This window comes from Bombyx mandarina, chromosome 11, assembly GCF_030267445.1.
Source record: "Bombyx mandarina strain Sakado chromosome 11, ASM3026744v2".
In the NCBI taxonomy this organism is placed as follows: domain Eukaryota; kingdom Metazoa; phylum Arthropoda; class Insecta; order Lepidoptera; family Bombycidae; genus Bombyx; species Bombyx mandarina.
The window spans coordinates 17,595,524-17,617,016 of NC_143218.1; the positions used below are offsets into that span (position 1 = coordinate 17,595,524).

The 21,493-nt window shown below is 39.8% G+C and overlaps 2 protein-coding genes across 6 annotated transcripts in view; one reads left to right on the forward strand and one right to left on the reverse strand.

Moving 5' to 3' along the window:
- Positions 1-21,493, reverse strand: part of LOC114243277 (adenylate cyclase type 2) — a 236,454-nt gene that overhangs the window by 78,947 nt on the left and 136,014 nt on the right. The window lies entirely within an intron of this gene.
- The window catches only part of LOC114243278 (uncharacterized), a 66,357-nt gene that overhangs the window by 29,849 nt on the left and 15,015 nt on the right, over positions 1-21,493 (forward strand). For both annotated transcript variants that reach the window (XM_028174705.2, XM_028174704.2), the window contains exons 2-3: positions 2,744-2,873; positions 15,229-15,365. In XM_028174705.2, coding sequence (XP_028030506.2) covers positions 2,744-2,873; positions 15,229-15,365 — 267 coding nt within the window. The remainder of the gene's footprint in view (positions 1-2,743; positions 2,874-15,228; positions 15,366-21,493) is intronic.

Genomic DNA, 21,493 nt, shown 5'->3' on the forward strand with positions numbered 1-21,493 from the left:
TTATGATAAATCGAGCTACATAAATCGGTCGTCGGTATTTTCAGCAGCAAAATAGAACATTTTTTATCTAAAACTATTGTTATATCGGTTTTTTTGCTGTTGTTAATAAATGAAATGGCAATCGGCGTACCGGTACACAGCTCCGAATCTGTTTTTGTAATCACTTTGGAAAGATGGCGTAAGTTTTCTTGATCACCTCTGGTAGCTACTATCCACTATTTTTGAATTCGATACTATCACTAATTCTTAATCACATTTGTCAGTAAGAATACAAAATAAGATATTCTAGAGAAAATTAAAAAAAGCGCTGGTTCAACGATCGCCATGTGCAGCTTTTGTCTATAACAATATGGTATATTAAGTTTGGATATATTATATATGTCCTTTCAAATGCGACTTAAAATAATTCTGAGCTGTAAGCAGCAGACTTGTTTGTGTACAAATATCACAATCGCACGGACGGACGACCACTCACCTCCAGGTATTAGAAAATACATTTTTCACCGAACTCAAGTATAAAATTCGAGGACTATGTTTACAGCTGTGTCTATGGGTTCCGATAACCAGTGAGACGGGACGTGAGCTCGATCTAAAAAAAAAGCTTTCTGTTTTTCTACATGTTTTATTTATAAAGAAATTAAATAAATAAAAAAAGGTGTTAAATGCGGGAAGATTTGAATTATTGTTTCAAATATACATACATCGGTTTGAAGATGAAGACTTTGAACTAATGTCTCGAGGATGGCGTCGGTAAAGGCAAGTGAACTGTCAGTTAATGTGGCCATCTACGCTAGAAAAAAATTGCATACACTGACAGCGTGGTTCAGCCTAACCGCTCAAGAGAACATTGCCTGTCTGCATTGTTTCTTAAGCAATGAATACGTGCCTCAGAATCAACCTAGTCTCGACGAGGCAGATCGCTTTTCCTAACCGAACTGAGAGAAACACAGAGCTAAGTAAAACGTTTGACAGTCGATAACTTTAAAACGATAGAAAAGTTCCTCCTCCTCCTCCTTTAGTCGATCGCTCATTGCTGAGCCTCGTGATGCGCCCGCCTGTGACCTTTTTTTGTAATTTGTAGCCACTTATGTCGGTCAGTGGCACAGTGAAGTGCGTGGCTCGATCTCGTGTCCAGATACTCGGACACTCGGTCTTTCCATCTGGCTCCGACCTCTGGATCGTCTTCCATCCAATTTACCTCTCACTATGAGTCTCTCCAGGTTATCAGAGGGTTTTGTTACTATGACAAAAATATTGGAGCACCCTATATAGAACAGTTAAATGGCTTCAAAATAACATAGAGAACTTTAAACTGTAAAATGAAACCATAGGAAGCCACGAGTTCATCCGGTGCTCCGTTATCGGATCCTTCCGAACGCCGTCGTCTTCCTTTCCCATGGAACGATATCGGCCTTTGTAAATGATACCTCTCGTGCGGCTTTATTTATTTATTTTGTTATAGCGCTGATGGGTCTTGGAGCTCTCGTCTCACACGGTAATAAATAGTTACCGGAGCTCATAATTATGTCAGCGTTCATGCGGCCATCAGCTCACTGAGTTTCTCGCCGGATCTTCTCAGTGGGTCGCGTTTCCGATCCGGTGGTAGATTCTGCGAAGCACTACTCTTGCTAGTCCAGTGTTAGCAACACTCCAGTTTAAGCCCCGTGAGCTCACCTACACGTCAAGGAGAAGCTGAAATAACCTCTCAAGGCTATCAGCATAGATAGGAAAAAAATGCGGCCATTCACCCGGCGACTTGAGGTTTATGTTTCAATTCTACAGTAATTATTCGCTCGTAGAAGTAAGGTGTAAACAAAATTTAAGTACGTGTTTCATTAGAAAAATTGGTACCTTCCTGCGGGATTTGAACCCACGCACTGTCACATAACTCGACACTGGTACACCGGGCGTCTTATCCTCTAAGCCACGACGACTTTAAACGCTATAAGAATATGTATTGTAAATACTTGGACAAATTGTTGCTGAAAAGATAATCAGTTGGTATTGTGAGCTATGTGTAGGTACAGTCATTCTACTACGAAGCGATCATGCGTTAAAGTTTGATTGGCAATCGTTTGCAATGCAATTAAAACCTTCACACTTATGTGTGAAAGTGTTGATTTCTATAGGCTAATCACGCAACACTTGAATCGTGAAGACGACCAAAAATATGCAACAAAAAAAATATATAAGTATTTCTGGAAGCTTATTTATTAAAAAAAAACCACGTCAAAATACGCGAATTTATTAATATCTGTAATCTAAATTCCGGATAACATCACTGCTATGGAGTGAAGTGTTCTGCTTCGCTTACAGATACTGCCGTAGCAACGTGTCACCTTGACACAACTGGGAATATGTATGTACGCTGTGTGATCAATATGATTCGTAATCCTTGGCTTTACGATTACTGATTGATAAGCACTATAGAACACATAGGCGTAGGTAGGATACCACTATCCGCGTCGGCACATCAAACATGCCAATCCAACTGACCTTCAATTTTTATTAATTCACAAAAGTTTCAAACATCACGCTGAAATTGCCGTAACGCAAGCCGTGTGAAAACCGTTTCTGATATTTTTACTTTATTATTGTAAATGCGATATTATCTATTTCTTGGATGTATATTCTGCTCTTCTCAATCATTTCACTCTTAACAGAGTGGTCGGGGTCATCCTGTAGTGATTATGAATAGTGAAACGTAATTATTATTTTTTAACAAAACTCATTTTGTTAACAGTTCCACTCTGTGACGGAGAAGAGATCTCAGAACAATGATTGTGGCGAGAACAGTGTCACGATAGTAACGGAAAAGAAAATTGAAGACGACGGTTCAGATTCGTCTAGTGGAGAGAATGTCGAAATTGAAGGTAAGTCAACCGATATTTTTAATTCCATCGACAGGGCCTACGAAGTGATAGAAAACTCAACTTAAACAAAAAAAATGTTACTTTAAACTAAAAACACAGACAACTGGTAAAATTTACGAAACCGCGCAATACATTCAAAATAAAATGTAGTATCTTTTTATTTAATTAGATGGATGGAAGATGTCATGGTCGATCTGGTGTTAATTACTGGTGGTAGGAACTCTTGTGAGTCCGCACGGTACCATTAACGTGCCTTTTTCTGTCGTGAAGCAGTAAGTAGTGTGTTTCGATTTGAAGGGTGAGGCAGCCGTTGTAACTATACTGAGATCTTAGAACAATCTCAAGATGGATGGCGGCATTTACGTTGTAGATGTCTATGGGCTCCGTTAACCAATTAACACCAGGTGGACTGTGAGTTCGTTCACCCATCTATGCTATAAATAAAAAATTGGCCACCGAAGCCCATAGACATAAACAACACCATCCATCTGGGGACAGGAGTTCTAAGTCACACTTTTACAATACAACGGCTACTCCACCCTTCAAACCGAAACGCATTACTGCTTCACGGCAGTAATAAGCAGGCTGGTGGTAATATAACAAAACGTATATCGCCAGCAGTATCGATTACAAAGAACAGCTTAAAAAACGATACATTGAACTCCTAACAAATAAAATTGAATACTTATTGTTAAGAAAACATATATTGAACTCTAGTTTCATTGCGCATTCACTCGATTTCTAGAGCAATAAAATAAAACACTATTTTCTTTGTTCCGTTCGTTGTCATTGAGAAGAACGTTTACCCTATTCGATTTATTTTTAATCTTATTTACACGATCGATGTTTTGATGAAAACATTGGTTATCTAGTATAACGATCTGGATCCTCTTCACTTTATCTGACATGTGGACTTTATGTGTAATAGGTTTGGTTGTAGTAACCGATATTCATTTAGCTTCATTTCTCGGCTATAGAAATAACAAGAGTTCACGAGAACACTTTATAACATCGTATCTGAATATTTAATAAAATTCATTATTATTTTAGTATCGATACGAATGTTTTAAATATGAATTCTCGTGAAAGCTTACATACACGTTTTCATCGATACAGAAAAGAACATACATACATTTCATCCAGAAAAAAGTCTATATTGCGTGAGTTTTATGTTACTTTTTTTCCTAAATCAATTTGACTGAAGTAGTGGGTAAAAGCTAAGGGTAATATAACCTGAAGTCAAATATGTATTGAAATAAAATTTGCATACGTAAATTTGAATTATTCATTGATTTATAATGCGTTCCAAAAATTCAATTGACGTAAATCAAGTGTTTGAGTAGGTGGATTGACAACGTATTGGATGAAAGTCGCGAAAACAGGGATGGATTGCCACAGCGCAGCGCTTTTTTTTATGATTGAAGTATTACTGGTGGCCCGGAGGCCTTTCCAGTTTCACTAGGTCAGGTGGGCGAGCAAAGGCTCAGCCAAGAGGGGTGGGATTTGCAAACAGCTGCTCGAGCGCCTCCGAAGGAGACCTAACTACTCAAGAGCAACTGCTTCGAGAATGAATCTACTACCGGATCGGAATCGCGATCCGCTGAAAAGATCCGGCGAGATCAACTCGGCGAGCTGATTCATGGGTTAAGTTGCACGTCGACCTCTTTGTCGAGTTCGTCGAATTCGACGAGTACGGTTACCAGGGTTCCTCAGCCTGCTCCTAGTGTTAGAGCTGAAGGTATCTAATGCAAGAGTTATTGGATCTGATGGATCCGTAAGGACTTGTCTAAGGTGACGACTATGACTTGCTCCTGCGTGATCAGGATTCGGGGAAGCGCAGCGCTTTAGCAGGTCTTGGAAGAGCCTATGTCCCGCAGTAGACGACGACAAATAGTTCAGAAGTGTTTTATTTTTATTTTTTGGCTTAGATTAATGGACGAGCTCACAGCCCACCTGGTGTTAAGTGGTTACTGGAGCCCACGGACATCTACGACATAAATGCGCCACCTACCTTGAGATATAAGTTCTAAGGTCTCAGTATAGTTACAATGGCTACCCCACCCTTCAAACCGAAACGCATTACTACTTCACGGCAGAAATAGGCAGGGTGGTGGTACCTACCCGTGCGGACTCACAATAGGTCCTACCACCAGTAAAAAGTATCCACCAGTATCTGTTAAGATTAGACTTCTTTTTTTTTATAATTAATATAATAGACTCGAAAATAAGCCGTAATAGCACTTTCAATTATGTTTAAGACTTGCAAACGAGCAGCGTAGGAAAAATAATGAACTCAGTTATCTTCAAATAACGGAAATAATTTGTCTATTTTATTAATCATTCAAAATCTGACATCATCAAAGTAAACTGTAATTTTATACTTTATGTGTTTGGCTTAAGTTTGCTATCAGGATTTCGGTGATATCAAAACGTCATCCCCAGTGAGCCGGGCTCTGATTTGTCCATGATTCACGTTTCCATGTAAACTGATCCGTAATCTATGACGTGTTTATCTTCTAATTTCGTGAATAAACCTTTTTCAAATAATTATAAGTAATGTCAACATTGAATCAACAATTTCTGGAAACGTAATATGTACATAGTTAGTAAAATTTTCATTGTCTACTTAAAATAACAGAACAGCTTGGCGTCGCTCGGTGGAGCAGGAGCTAGGGGTCTTGGGCATGACGTGGGAGGAGCTACAAGACTGCCCAAGACCGATATAAATGGAAAAATTTGATTCGAGCCCTACACCCCAGCAGAGGGTAATAGGAAAGAATAATGATGATGATGATGACTTAAAATAGAGTTCATTCCATATTTATTTGGCCGCGTACCATCCGGCTTTGAAATGAGCTCCCGCCCACAGTATTATCTAAGAACTCTGATAGGTTTAAAAACGAGATTTGAAAACAGTCATCAGTGGTATGCATCGATCCATAAGCGACTTAACGCTTCCGCTTGTGTGGGCAGTAACTCAGCCGCGTTCGATGCCAAAAAATACCCAAGATATACTGAAATTACGTTTTCAAATAGTACTAGATGGAATATGGATAAAAAATCATCACCTATTGTTAAATTGTGTGCAATTCCATAGCTATCCTACCGCTATATCGTATAATATACTATTCACATAGTATATATTGTCTCAATTACGGTACGGTACTCAGGTTTCTACTGGTGGTAGGACCTCTTGTGAATCCGCACGGGTAAGTACCACTGCGTTGCCTATTTCTGCCGTGAAGCAGTAATGCGTTTCGGTTTGAAGGGCGGGGCAGCCGTTTTAATTATATTGAGTGAGACCTTAGAACTTATATCTCAAGGTGAGTGGCGCATTTACGTTGTAGATGTCTATGGGCTCCAGTAGCCACTTAAAACCAGGTGGGCTGTGAGCTCGTCCACAAACCTAAGTAAAACAGAAATGTACAGACCTCGGTCACAACTTAAAAACAAGAGTACCGTGAGCTCGGCTAATCGACAATAAACCAATCGCATTACCTTTGTAACCTAAAATTTGTTTAAAAATTTTTTTGTTATTTTTATATTTCGATTATTTCTTATTCGAATTAGCAATTAGAATTATGTTAGCGTAAGTCTTCGACCAGCTATTGATTCGCTCAAACATGTTTGTTAAGATTGAGTAATTTTCATTATAATCACACGGGCATCTGGCGATAACAAGTCCACCTTGAAAGTTATATCACGGTGCAAACAATGAATAACGCAACATTATTAATTGCATTTAAAGTACGTCATTGCATTAGTAATTAGTTATAAAACAAGATCTTAAGAGGATAATCACGATGGATTCCAACGATGTTTGTATTTAAAAAATCTTCTCCTAATAAACCTTGTGGTATTGAGAGGCAATGAAAACATTTTGATGCCTTATTCAATCTCAGAGTTGCCACAGCTATAATTCCCCTTGATGTCAAAATGAGCGACCACTTCTATCATTGAAAGCTGAAGGAAGGAAGAGCTTTTTTCCCCCAAATAAGATAAAAATACATACAAAGAATCTCTTCGTTTGTTTGTTGGCTTGCACAATAAATTTTGTAGCAAACGTAAAGTAACAAAATAAATCGTAAATATTGTAATAATAATATACATAACTGGCTTTGTCGGTCAAAACATGTATAATAATTATAATTAAAAGTATCTTGTGTTGATTCCGAGTAAAGACTATCTTTGCGCGAAATTACCAAATAAACAAACAAATGTCGTCATTTATAATTTATATACTTCCTCGTACCGAATAAAATACGCTGCGTTCGCTCAAAAATAAACTGAAGTCATACGTTTATTTCGTTTATTGGTAAAAATTTATTATCGTCATGAATCATGCGTTAAAACGTACGTAAACATGGTTTTTTTTGTTGTTTAATAACATTTTTTTATTTTATTTAAATTAACAATTACATTTTTTTTGTAAAATTATTTTATTTATTGCTTAGACGGGTGGACAAGCTCACAGCCCACCTGGTGTTAAGTGGTTACTGGAGCCTATGGACATCCACAACGTAAATGCGCCACCTACCTTGAGATATAAGTTCTAAGGTCTCAAGCTTAGTTACAACGGCTGCCCCGCCCTTCAAACCGAAACGCATTACTGTTTCACGACAGAAATAGGCAGGGCGGTGGTACCCACCCGTGCGGTCTCACAAGATACCACCAGTGGATTGAGAAAAAGGTAGTGTTGAAATTCATTTGTGTGAACAGGTAACAAGAAATTTAAAGATGTGTGCCTAGATACAAGTTGAGCGACAGCCCTCCAAGACTTGTTAGAGTCCAATCAGCCATAGATGGTAATGGAAACTAGTGACAATGTTAACTATCACTTCAAATGGGTTTAATTTATAACCAGTGTGATATTTGTATGAAACAGCGCGCAAACGAAACCCCCTAAATTTTGCAACTCTATTTTGTTGGAGTTTAGACGTTCCTGTGGCTTTGACGTCTACACCCCAACTCGTGGGGTAATGAACCGACAGCTTAAGCCCCAAAAGAAAACTTTGTCGATAACCAACATTCTGATGTCACACAAAACAAATACCAAAAGTTTATAATTTATTCTTAACAGAGCCAAAACGTAAATCTCATTTCATATTCTGAACGAATCTTCAATAAGTCACCAAAAAGACGTAATTTGCTGATTAGTATTCTTGTTAAGTAATTCTTGTGTAGAACGACAAAAACTGGTATTTTTTTTTAGGCGCAACGAATGTTCATACGTAAAAATGTATGTACTGTGACGATCCTTTATTAATCTGTTAGCAATCCATTTATTTATTTATTTATACATTAATACGTGAAGTAAACAATATGTACCCGTTTTAACGAAAATTGCGCGGACGGAGGTGTATGAAACTTCTCATACTTATAGAAAATATAGAGAAGGAGTGCAGAATGCTATTTTTTTTTTAAATTAAGCTTAAAAATACATAAATCAATAAAAATATATATGTGGTGCCATCTCCCATGGGATGTTACGACAGTAATTCATTGTGATGTAAATATAACTACTAACATAGGTCTAAGTCTTATTAACAATTTATATGAGTCATGGTTACTTGCAATAAAAACATTATTATTATTATTATTATAAGCACTACCATCTATTTGACACACATATACTCTTTATTTCTTGTTACTAAAAATCGTAAAAGGCCGTTCGATGCCTCCCAAAGTACGAGTAATAGCGTCTTATTTTTTTTGGAGTTTACTCCTTTAGAATCGATTTACATATATAGGCCCGGGGTATGAAAATTATGGGGACCAAAATCGTACTAGCATGTCACACGAAATGCGTTATGCGCCTAGCATGTCACACGAAATGCTTTATGCGCCTGATTGGCTCCTGATTGCGTGATGCGTGCGCGCGCCAATCAGGAGCCAACGCGCGGCCGCGTTATCGCAGGTGACGCCGGGCTGCTGTGCCGGCAGTCCGCCACAAAGCCTCGTACTGATCGCGCGTTTCTCTCATTATTGTATTTTCATATATTTGTTAGTCGTTTGTTTTGTGTCTCGTTAATTTGTTAATAATCTGTTGTGTATCGTGTTGTCGTAATATAGAACTATTTCTCGTATTGTTTCGTTTAATTTTTTATATCCAGTAAACTCCAGTCGTGCGTCGGAGCGGACACACACACTTTTTTTTCTATTGGGTTGAGCCACTGGGCCGCAATTCCCAACGCACGTCCTTCTCATTGCTTAAGGGCGATTGTAATGTTATTCTGGTAAGTAGACCATGAAATCGTGTGTCAATTGACGTCACATCAACGATGGAATAATTGTTATCAACAAATTGAAAAATATACTGTAATTGTATCTACATTGCAGATATGCGAGAAATTATAGTGTTCTTATTTTAAAATTGCAAATTGGTTGAAATAACTAATTTATATCTTATACCTTTAAACGAGCAATTCTTGTATATTAATATAAACTTAAATAATCTGAATCTCGGAAACGGCTCCAACGATTTTCATAAAATTTAGTATACAGGGGATTTCGGGGGCGATAAATCGATCTAGCTACGATTTATTTTCAGAAAATGTTGTTTTATTCGTGTTTTCAATAATCAACTCTTCCCGACATCTATTGGCGAATAATAATACTATTTCCTAATTGAGGGCAACTAACAGCTTTAAAGACACAACAAGATGGCGTTATCAAAAAAAAACCGGTCATCATCTAGTGAATATAAAAAGACTAACTAATGAATGATAAAAAGGAGTAAATTATTTACGAGTTGCTAATTATAGCCAAAAACGGAGCCCTAAGAATTCCGTAGTCTGCCTATGTGTTATCGGGATGAACAATATTCGCATTAAGTGTTTGAAATTTTAAAGTTAAGCGTATTCTAGAAATTACATAATAATGATTTTATTATGAAAAAATAGGGTTCGCACTCCATGTATGTAATCAGGGAACAAAGAAAAAAAATTATCATACAAATCATAATCACATACTACTATTCAATCTACAATTCCATCATAATCATTGACATTAAAATTTAGATTTATTTTATATGTTGCATTGTCATTTTGTTTTATTGTTAGCATCCTGAGCAACTGACTACTTTTAAAAATAGCGTCAAAATTCATCAATAGATTAATTCACTATAGCTATAGTAGCTAGTGAAATAAAATGTTTGAAATAAAAAAACAGTGGAGAAAACAGTACAATTAATAGCCTTCTACACATTTTTTAGACAAAAACAATGTTAATTTCCGAAAGGTTTTCATTGATAGCACTAAAGCTCATTAATAGCCACAAACAAACTTTTAACAAGCAAGTAGTCTATTTACGTATTTAAGTATAAATATCTTTTTTTTAATTTTTTTTATTTAGTATATCTAAACGCTATTAATAAATATAGTTTCCTTATTTCTCATCCTAAGAGAACTGTATTCTCTCATAAAAACGTTTATTCTTCAATATTTCTTTTAAATCTAATTAGGTAAGTAAATAGTTGTTAACTTGTTAAAACTGTAAAAAAAAATGAATAACTTACATTAGTTACTTTTTGAGTTAAATTTGGTTTTAAATTATACGGCTTAACTAAAAAAAAACAAGTATTTACAAAAACATTTATACATAACATGAATTTTAAATAAACATTCAAGGTCTTATTTCCATCATTACGACAACCTTCCAGTGAGTATTTCGTCACGCATATGTCAGAGCTGTAATTATTATTACATATTATTATGTTATGATATTATCTCAGACTGAAAATATGTTAGCGAAATCGAACAAAATTATCAACCAAGCCACTGGATTATGATTTGTCGACTTCTTTCTCGCGCCGTCTGCTACCAGGACAAATATTATCCTTTTGAGCCCTGAACGCATCATTACGGATCGTCCCGATCCATTAACGGTGCTATTAAGTACCTCAAGCACCGGTCACCGTCCTCACCGAACCCGTCGCTTGCGACAAAGGTCTCTACAAGTAAATTAACCCATAGACACCGCCCTGAGTTTCTCGCCGGATCTTCTCAGTGGGTGGCGTTTCCGTAGATTCTGCGAAGCACTGCTCTTGCTAGGGACAGTGTTACCAACACTCCCGGTTTGAGCCCCGTGAGCTCACTTACTCGCCCGGTTACGCTGACATAGCCTCGCAAGGCTATCAGCGTAAGTAGGAAATAAAATCCCTTTGACTTGGAACTATAGCGGTCGTCCACTGTACAAATTTAACTTTAGTCTACCCTGCACTGGGATGAACTACTCAGTACTACTCACTCAGAAATCAGCTGTACATAACTAGTCAGAAGTAGCTCAGTACAGCTGATTTCGCAGCACTATGACATGCTCTTATTTAACCTGGTTTGTAAACTTTAGTCAGCGGTAAGTAGCCAGTTTATAAATGCCTACCGATAAAGGGGTTAATAGGCCGTTTGTTGATAAAATTTTAACAAAAGCAAAACAGTTTCTTTGTAAATTAATATATTTAGTGTCGGTAGAGACTAATGATGCTTTGTGTCTCCTATATTTAGCCAGCACAAAGACAACATTACTATTTCAAGGATAAGTCGCTGAACTCATCGATATATGTCTCCCGGGTCTTGGAGTGAGTGGCGACATAGGTTGTGGTATTCATGAGTTTTAATTGCCAATTACAACCATACGAGCCATGATCTGAGACGTCCGATTGTACATCAGGAAATACCTTTTCAGGGCACATGGCGCTACATTACGAATAATGGCTTAATTTAACTTCATTACTGATGGTAGGATGTCTTGTGAGTCCGCACGGGTCGGTACCAACATCCTGCCTATTTCTGCCGTGAAGCACTAATGCGTTTCGTTTTAAAGGGTGGGGCAGCCGCTGTACTGTAAAAACTGAGATCTTACAACTCATATCTCAAAGTGTGTGGCGGCATTTACGTTGTAGATGTCCATGGGCTCCGGCAACCACTTAACACAGGGTGGACCGTGAGTTCGTTCAGCCATCTAAGCAATAAAAAAGGTGTTTGATCTCCTCCACAGCTTATGGATATAAAGTGCAGTTCCACTATGATGCATCTAAATGCACCAGATCAAAAAATCTGGGTTAAGAACAACACCACAGTGTCAAGTAGTGAACGATATCTATTGTCTAGCATAATTTAGTGTGAAAGAAAACCTATTTTAAACTAACAAAATTAGTTAAAATTACGATCACGTCAACATTACGGATAGCGCTAAGCAAACCCGTGTACCTTTCTCTTTTCGCCTGACACGGTTCTGTTTTGTCTGACGCAATCCCACGGTATTGCATCTCGTTTGATAGCCGTTGTTCTGTTGTGTAAATTCCAGCGAAATGCGTTTTTTTAGGCAAGAATTCAGTAGACAGTATTACTGGTGGTAGGACCTCTTGTGAGTCCGCGCGAGTGGGTACCACCACCCTGCCTATTTCTGCCGTGAAGCAGTAATGCGTTTCGGTTTGAAGGGTGGGGCAGCCGTTGTAACTATACTTGAGACCTTAGAACTTATATCTCAAGGTGGGTGGCGCATTTACGTTGTGGACGTCTATGGGCTCCAGTAACCACTTATTAGCTTCAGAGTTATGTATGTTAGTATGTAATGGAATCTTTGAACATGATTTTGACCCCTTCGAAACGTCGGATTAACTCGAAATTTGACATACTTATTAAGGACCGATGACAATTCAATATTTGTAAAAAAATATTGAAAGAATTGAAATTCAATCAAAATATGAAAAATAAATAATAGTTTAAAAAAACTAAAAAAATACGCTTTTATAAAAAATCCAACTAACAGATAGAAAATAAATTTTAATTATATTACAATTTCCACAAAATCATTTTTTCTTACACTATTTTTAATTTAAATTAATAAAAGCGTTTTTTTTTTTTAAACTACATATTTTTTTTTTCTTTATAGCATAGATAGGAGAACGAGCTTACTGTCCGCCTGGTGATAACCAGAACCCAGACATCTACAAAGTAAATGCCGCCACCCACCTCGAGACAAGAGTTGTAAGGTCTCAGTTTTAACAGTAGAACGGCTGCCCCGCGCTTCAAACCTAAAGGAATTACTGCTTGACAGTAGAAACAGGCAGGGTGAGGACTACCCGTGCGGACTCACAAGAGGCTCTACCACCCCAAGATTAAATTGAATGCTCGTGGTAGGGCGTATCATGAGTCCCGCACAAGATACCACCTTCAGAATAAGACGCCCAATGATCTCTTACTGAGTGATAAGAATGTACCAGTATTAGTGTACAAAAAAAATGGCGGCATAACACGACAAATGTGAAAAGTTCATTACAACTATAATGAGACCTTAGAACTTATATCTCAAGGTGGGTGGCGCATTTACGTCGTAGATGTCTATGAGCTCCAGTAACCACTTAGCACCAGGCGGGCTGTGAGCTCGTCCACCTATCTAAGCAATAAAAAAAACAGTACACATATCAGGAGCATAACTATTCGTACCTCATTAGAAAACGTAGTAAAATTTTCGAATTAAACATTAACTCGATATCATTTTATTTAGATAAACTACGTTTTAATTCTAACTTGTGTCGCCTGCCGCTTAAACCCTACCAATTTATGTGAACATATTTGCTTTATATCACCAAACTGATGATCACTTTTTTGGTGCAACTTAATAAATAAATAAATAAATAAATAAATAAATAAATAAACTTAACGGCATAATACGGACGATTTATTTATATACGTACGTGGGATAATACTTTTTATAATACCTTTTCAGCACTGCACCAATCAGCTTACGAACTGTGTACCTGTTTCATTAAATGAATGTATTTCGTAAATTTAACAAAAATAACTTTTGTTCGACTAGTCTATATTAAATTTGAATATAGATTTAATTTATAGTCAGATCTGATGTAATTTTAGTGTTTTTATGTTCAACAAAAACTTGAATAAAATTATTATTATTTTCAAACGCGAAACGCGAGTGGGAAACAATGTAATTAATTATATTATTATTTAAGTACCAGCTAAATTTGACGAAACTTATTATGAGTATACACTTGGACCATTTGTATTACGTATTTGTATTTTTAATTAATTCGCAATACATAATGGGCTAATAATAGTTTAAGTTTTTGTTAAGAAATATTTTATTGTATCAAGATTAATGAGATTCATGGGAGTAGAGTTCTGCTTGGCGCTGATCGATTAGCTAGCCTCACTCAAAACATCAGACTGTCATCTCAAATGCAGAACTTGAACCATTGACATTAATGTGAGCTACTTACTCATCGAACCAGAACATACGATCGCTTTGCCGCGGTTTTTTTTCCTACCTATGCTGATAGCCTTGAAAGGCTATTTCAGCGTCACGCTAACATCTAGGTGAGCTCACGGGGCAAACCGGAAGTGTTGCTAACATTGGCCCTAGAAAGAGCAGTGCTTCGCAGAATCTACTACCGGATCGGAAACGCGACCCACTGAGAAGATCCGGCGAGAAACTCAGTGGGCTGTGTCTATGGGTTAATTCACTCGTCGGGCCCTTCGTCGCAAGCGACGGGTTCGACGAGGACGGTGACCGGGACAGCCGGTGCCGTAGTAATAGCGACGCTATGATATGACACCATTAGGGATTATAATATACTAAGGTTGCAGGATAAAAAATATAAAAACCCTCTTATCGTCGCCGCCAATAATTACACATCCAATCCTGGTAAAGAGGCAACGCAAAGCCACCGTCATCTGAAACATGTCTTGTCGAATACACCCGATTCACTTTGGGTGCTTTTAGGCCCCTCAAGCACTGGTCCTTGTCGAACTTGTCTATACGAGCGAGCTAATCCATAGACACAATGAGTCTCTCGCCGGATCTCCTCAGCGGGTCGCGATTCCGATCCGGTGGTAGATTCTGCGAAGCTCTGCTCTTGTTAGAGCCAGTGTTAGCACTTCACCTACCTAGACATTATGTAGCTGGAATAGCGCCTCAGGCTACCAGCTAATAGGTAGGGCAAGAATAAAATATACTAGTCCATAATTGTATTTATCATATACCTACTAGTCGATTTTCGAGTAAAGAGAGATGCTGGGACATCGTAAGACACATCTTCCTCCTCCAGCACTAAATAACAATCACCAAATTGTCAAAACGAAAACGACTAAGAAGTAGAAGTCTTGCAAAAGCACTTGCTTTGGACACGAAAAAAAGCTTTATCACGTTATTATTAAAAAAATAAAAATAAAAGGTTAATTTTTGTACGTTATTACAAAGTCGTACACTGTATGCATTACTAATAAAAATCTTACGTTACGGACACTTTTTCCCGGTTAGGGTACCCCTCCGCATCGTCCCATTAGGAACTTCGTTCCAAAAAGCGCTTAAATATAATTTGATCTTTCTTTTACAGACAAAACCCTGCCCATTGTCGGACCTCCGGCATTAGTAACTTCAGAAGAAGGTCACGCAGCCCAGTGCACTTGTCCGAACTGCGATGAACTTCTATCCAGATTCTCTGAATGCAGTATTTGTTTAGAACCCTTACAGGTGAGATATTCGCGCAACTAAAATCATTTATAGATTCAAAATTGTGTTTGTACAAATATTATTTACTGAAGTTGTGCATAAATTATGTATGTTTGTGTACTATGTACGTATTATATTTATTACATAGAAGAGCTGGCGTATATCTTGAATGAATTAGTAGTTTTAGCGTTTCCATTGTTCCCCAGCGACGGAGACCACTAACAAGCAGTTCGCATATACGCTCATCCACCTTCGAAAGCAATAAAAAATTTAACCTTAACTGCCAGCATTTCTATAAACATCTGTGCATCAATAAAAATCAGCTCCTAATCTCCTCCAAATAATCAAAAAAGTTTTAATTAAAATTTCGACTGATTTAAATTACGATTAATGTTCTTGTACGGCTTTTTATACAATGTTTGTGTCTCTAAAGTAAGAAGAAGTCTTATGCAGCAGAGCTCAGGTGCTCTTCACTAAGTTGAGGAAATTTTAACTACTGGCAACACCTACGATGATAGTGTGGAATTTATGAACTGTACGTGCCGTTTCGCAATGTCGAATCCGTGTTATTTCTAAATACAAAGTGAAACTAGTGGTTTCGGACTGTAATTTTGGTTATCTTGTATGTACGTGTGGCACTAATTTCAATAAGAGTTATTGTCGCTATTAAGACAAAACGCTCCTTCGGTTTCATTCAAATTTTTTATTCAGAAATATCGAAACATGCTGCATATTACCAAAAGAGTTGTTGATGTCACTTTCTGGTCCATAAACTACCAATCGATTTGTTAAATCCCGTTCTTACGGATCGCTTAAGACCTATTTCTTCCTCAACCTCATCAGGTTTTTGTTCTTCCTTTTTTTTATTGTTCGATGTGTGTACGAGCTCACAACCCACCTGGTGTTAAGTGGTTACTGGAGCCCATAGACATTCACAACATAAATGCGCCACCCATCATGAGATATAAGTTCTAAGGTCTCAAGTATAGTTACAACGGCTACCCCACCCTTCAAACCGAAACGCATTACAGCTTCACGGTCGAAATAGGCAGGGTGGTGGTACCCACCCGCGCGGACTCACAAGAGGTCCTACCACCAGTAGATCCGATGTTTTGTACCCTAGGTTATATGGGAAATGTTCTTAGGAATTGTTCAAAATCTCTCCATCTCTTTTTAACCATCGCACCTTCCACCATCGGAGCACAGTTCATTCACAATGCGTTTTCTTTGCATATTTATATTTCGTGTAAAAAACCAAATTTTAATTCCAAATTCGACATTTAAAAGAAGCAACGTTTTCCGAAAATGGTTGGAGTTTGAGGTAATTATAGACACGTGCAGTAACGAAACTTCGTTACACTAAGTACATGAGCCATTAATAGTCTTAGATTCAATATTTAATGTTGATACTAACTTATTGATTTTTGTACAGAATTTGGTGTCAGTTGAGTATTTACTTATACGATATTAAAGCCTTATATTTTGATTATAAATATGTGAATATCGTAAGAGTTCAATATAAAGATCGATAAATATGATTCAGGTAAAATTAGGTAATTATTGATATATTGAGTTTTTTTATTATGCTTGAAGGACCAACTCACCAACTATTTGGTATTAAGTTATGCGAATAATGCCACTAACCTTGAGGCATGAGATTCCAAATTGATTGTACAATGGCTTTCCCATCTTTGAAACCAAAACGACGCTTCATGCTTGGAATGACCTCTTCCGAGTCCGCATGGGTAGGTACCACCACTCCGCCTATTTCTACCGTGAAGCAGTAATGCGTTTCTGTTTGAAGGGTGGGGCCGTTTTAACTATACTGAAACCTTAGAACTTATATCTCAAGGTGGGTGGCGTGTTTACGTTGGGCTCCAGTAATCACTTAATACCAGGTAGGCTGTGAACTCGTTCACCCATCTAAGCAATAAAAAAAATAAGCAGGCCAGTAGTAATACTCATACTGGATCATCATACGCCCATACGCCCTAATTCCAGTTAATCATCTCGGTGAAGTGAGTTAAGAATGACGATGAAGATAGAATGATGACATTTAGCCTACGTCAGCAATGTCAAGGGCAAAGTCAAATCGGAGCCTACCACCGAGTACTCTCATCATACCTCGTTTGAAGGACTTGTCTTAGCGCTCAAGAAACACCTTGAAGAAAAGTTCATTCCCGGCTGGAGGGCACGTGGCAAAAATATTACGGTGGCCAGTGGTGCGATAGTAAAAACGAGATGAGAGCATCATCTCACACAATTCTTCCCGGCACTTCTCAAGGCCCGCCAGCCGAGGCCAAGAGCTCGTTAATGACCGTGAGAACGGCAGTCTCGATTATCCTAAAATCCCGCTTCTGTGTATAGACAAATGATAGTAGCTGGTATTTAGGGATCCGGACATCCATGCGTGACCGAGATTCTGTCTAGACGTAACGTTCTGTTGAGGAAGCTCTCGTTACAAAAAGTCGACCACTAAAATTCCAATGCCTTCGCAAATGTAATTATAGTCCTGAAAAAACAAAGCAAACTTGATTCGCGTCTAATGTTAGATAGGTACAAGATTTAATAAGCTTAAGCTCTAAATGACACCGACTAAAAACCAGTGCTTAAAACATACAACTACAAAAATCCTTTAGCATATTTTAAACATTCTTTAGAAGACCTACCAATACCAAACATAGGCGAAGGATATTCCAGGAATTTAATTAAGCGCTTCTCCATATCAATACGTCCGATGCAATACATTCCTAACATATCCCGTTGTTATGGTTACACGACTACAAATTCAGTGCGGAATTTTGTTTCTTAACATTTGTGATACCAATTTTTGGTCACCTTTAGAATTGTTGTTCTAGGATCTTATTTCAAAAAAATATATGTAGATTCATCATCATCATCTCAGTCTGTCCACCGCCCACTACTGAACTTAGGTCTCTCCAATTGATGTCCAGTGCGGGCGGTTCATTCCCACGTGCAAGTAGGCAGCGGCTTGGCTCTGCCCCTGACATTGCTGAAGTCCATGGGCGACGGTAAACACTCGGCATCAGGCGGGCCGTATCCTCGTCTGCCTACAAGGGCAATCAAAAAAATAACCTGCGTCTAACTTGACTGTGCGATTTTCACTAGGTCATCGGTCCATTTAGTACGGGGTCGTCATACACTGCGCCTATATCTAGGTTTAAAAAGTATAAAACGCTCGCTTAAATAGCAAACGGAACCAATATTTAATGTCACCTCTTTATTCTGTTAATACCGGTCACAGAATATCACAGCGATTTACGTCATTTCGGATCCTCCCGATCCACAAACGGTGCTTTTAGGTACCTCAAGCACCGGTCATCGTTCTTTTCGAACCCGTCGCCTGCGACGAAGGGCTCGACGAGTAAATTAACCCACAGACACAGCCCACTGAGATTCTGCGAAGCACGGTTCTTGCTATGGTTCGTGTTAGCAAGTCGTCAGGCTTGAGCCCCGTGAGCTCTCCTACTAGTTAAGGTTACGCTGAAATAACCTTTCAAGGCTATCAGTCTAGGTAGGGAAAAAAAACAGCGATTTCTTTATTATTACATAGATTGGTGAACGAGCTCACAGCCCATCTAGTGTTAAATCCTTAGCCCATAGAAATCTACATCGTACATTCCACCAGCCACTTTAAGATAAGAGTTCTATGGTCTTAGTATAGTTACAATTATAGTAATAGGTAGTATAGTATAGGTAGGTAGTATAGTCAAATAAGACATTATAAAATCATTATAAATGTACATACATTTATAATGATTTTATAATGTCTTACATAATTATGTTATATATGTATTAGCATCTGTCCTTATTGCGTGCGCAAATTTTCAAGACTTTTTTAATCATTGTAACTCATGGATCAGCAATATTTTTGCCGGCAGTAAGGTGTCTTTTAAGCCCGCAAGGGAAGGTACCATCACCCTGCCTATTTCTGCCGTGAAGCAGTAATGCGTTTCTTTTTGAAGGATGGGGCAAACGTTGTACCATTGACACTTAACATACTGTAACATTGAGACTTAGAACTCATGTCTTATTGTGTTACATGGTTCGACTCACTTGATCTTGTCAACTTTTAAGCGACCATCTATTTATTATGTTCTCTCTACACAAGCATACGTTGAATGTGACTCGTGATAAACAATAACTGTACAGGGACAACCAGTAGCTCTTAAGTAATGACTTAAAATAATTATAAAATCTTATCGATTCGTTGTATTTGCAGTCATTTTGATTTTCCACTAAAACTAGTCTGCATTCGGTTCGAATTATTAAATCGTTGACATTAAAATTGTTTCCTGCACTCAAATGATTTTTTTCGTTATTTCAACAATCTCCGAAAGAAGCAATCGTAAAATTGATATGTTGTTTGATTGATAATCAAGGTTACGGAATTATTATTATTATTTTTTTTTTTATTGTTGCTTATCTGGTCGGTTATATGCTGGTCGGACGAGCTCACAGCCCACCTGGTGTTAAGTGGTTAGTGGAGCCCATAGACATCTACAACGTAAATGCGCCCCCCCCCTTTTTTTTTTTTTGATCCATCTTGATATATAAGTTGTAAGGTCTCAGTATAGTTACAAATCCCGTTTTCGTGATCTTTTCAGTATCGCACAACTATCTATGTGCTTAGTGCGAGCTTTTTAACGTTATCGATAGCGTAAAAGTTAACTCAAATTTGTATGCAGTTGGAACAGCGCCCCTAGCGGCAAACGTAGGCAAACGTGCCAACTCCATTCCTTTTTTTTTTTTTTTTTTTTTTCGGGTAGAGGGCCGAACCTCCTACGAGGTCCCCGCGCCTAGGGGGCGCGCGGGGTATGTGAGACTTAACGATCTGCAGGTGTTGAGAGCAGATCGCGGGCCCAAGGATTTTAGGGCCCACCCACTAAACGACTCCCCTGCACTCTTACACCCGACGTCCGATCTCCGTCCGGGGTCAGAACCTGGACAGAGTAGGGGGGTTCCCGCGGTCAACACTACAACCAGACACGCGGCGCCACCCCGAGGACGCCCGACCGACGGGTCGTCGAGGCGATAGTCGACAACCAACGACGTCGGTCTCCGCGGTACGGCGGCCCTACCAGGCCGCCCGGGCGGTGCCGCTGGTGTTCCGGGATACCCCGCTGGACCAGAACCAGCCTGCCAGGTCGGAACGCGATACACCGCCGACCGGGTTGCTCTTCAACAGTATGTTCGGCGACGACAGCGACGACGAAAATGCGGACCGCATCGCAGTCCGCAGCCGCCGACGCGCCGTCCCGTCCTCCTGGTGCCAGCGCGCTAGAGTGACGGTAGCGTGCGGCGCAGCCTCAACCCCCTTAGGTCGCCCCGTGACCATCACCGGGAGGAGACTGCCTCCTCATAGGGGCTGGAGCTGGACAAACGCCCTCCTCCGACCCCCGGCTCGACGGCGGCGGCACGGCGCCGAGAGGGAAGAAGAGCTCTCCCTCTCCCGTTCCGCCGCCTCCTTCTGCGAGATGGTGGACTCGCAGAAGTCGAGCATCGCCTGCCAGGACTCGTCGCTGCCGAGCATCGTAGCCACGACGGTCGGAAGCGACAAGTCCGGTCCTATTTTTGCAACGAGGACGCGGCGCTGCTCCGCGAAAGCGGTGCAGTACGCGAGCGTGTGCTCCGCCGTGTCCTCGTTGCAGCCACTGCAGTGGTGGCACTTCGGCGTCGGCTCCCTCCGGGCGACGAGGTGTAGGTAGCGACCGAAACAGCCGTGTCCCGTGAGCACCTGCGTCGCTCGGAAGGTGAGACGTCCTCGGTCGCGATTCACCCAGTCCGAGAGGACCGGGCGGATCGCCTCGACGGTCCGTCGCCCGTAGGCGGGGTCCGCCAGGCGGCGAGACCACGCCTCGAGCACGGCACGCCGAGATTGAAGCTTCCGCGCTCGAACTTCCGCCGCGCCGGGACGCGGCTCCCCCCTGGAGCGGAGATCGCATCGCCACGCGTAATCCGCAGCGAGCGCCTCCGCTTCCAGGTCCCAGGGAGGCGTCCCAGCTAGCACGCACGCCGCCTCGAACGAGACGGTACGGTATCCACGAACCGCCCTGACCGCAATCGCGCGTTGCGGACGTCGCAACGCCGCAACGTTGTCGCGGGTCAGGGCGTGGCACCACACGGGA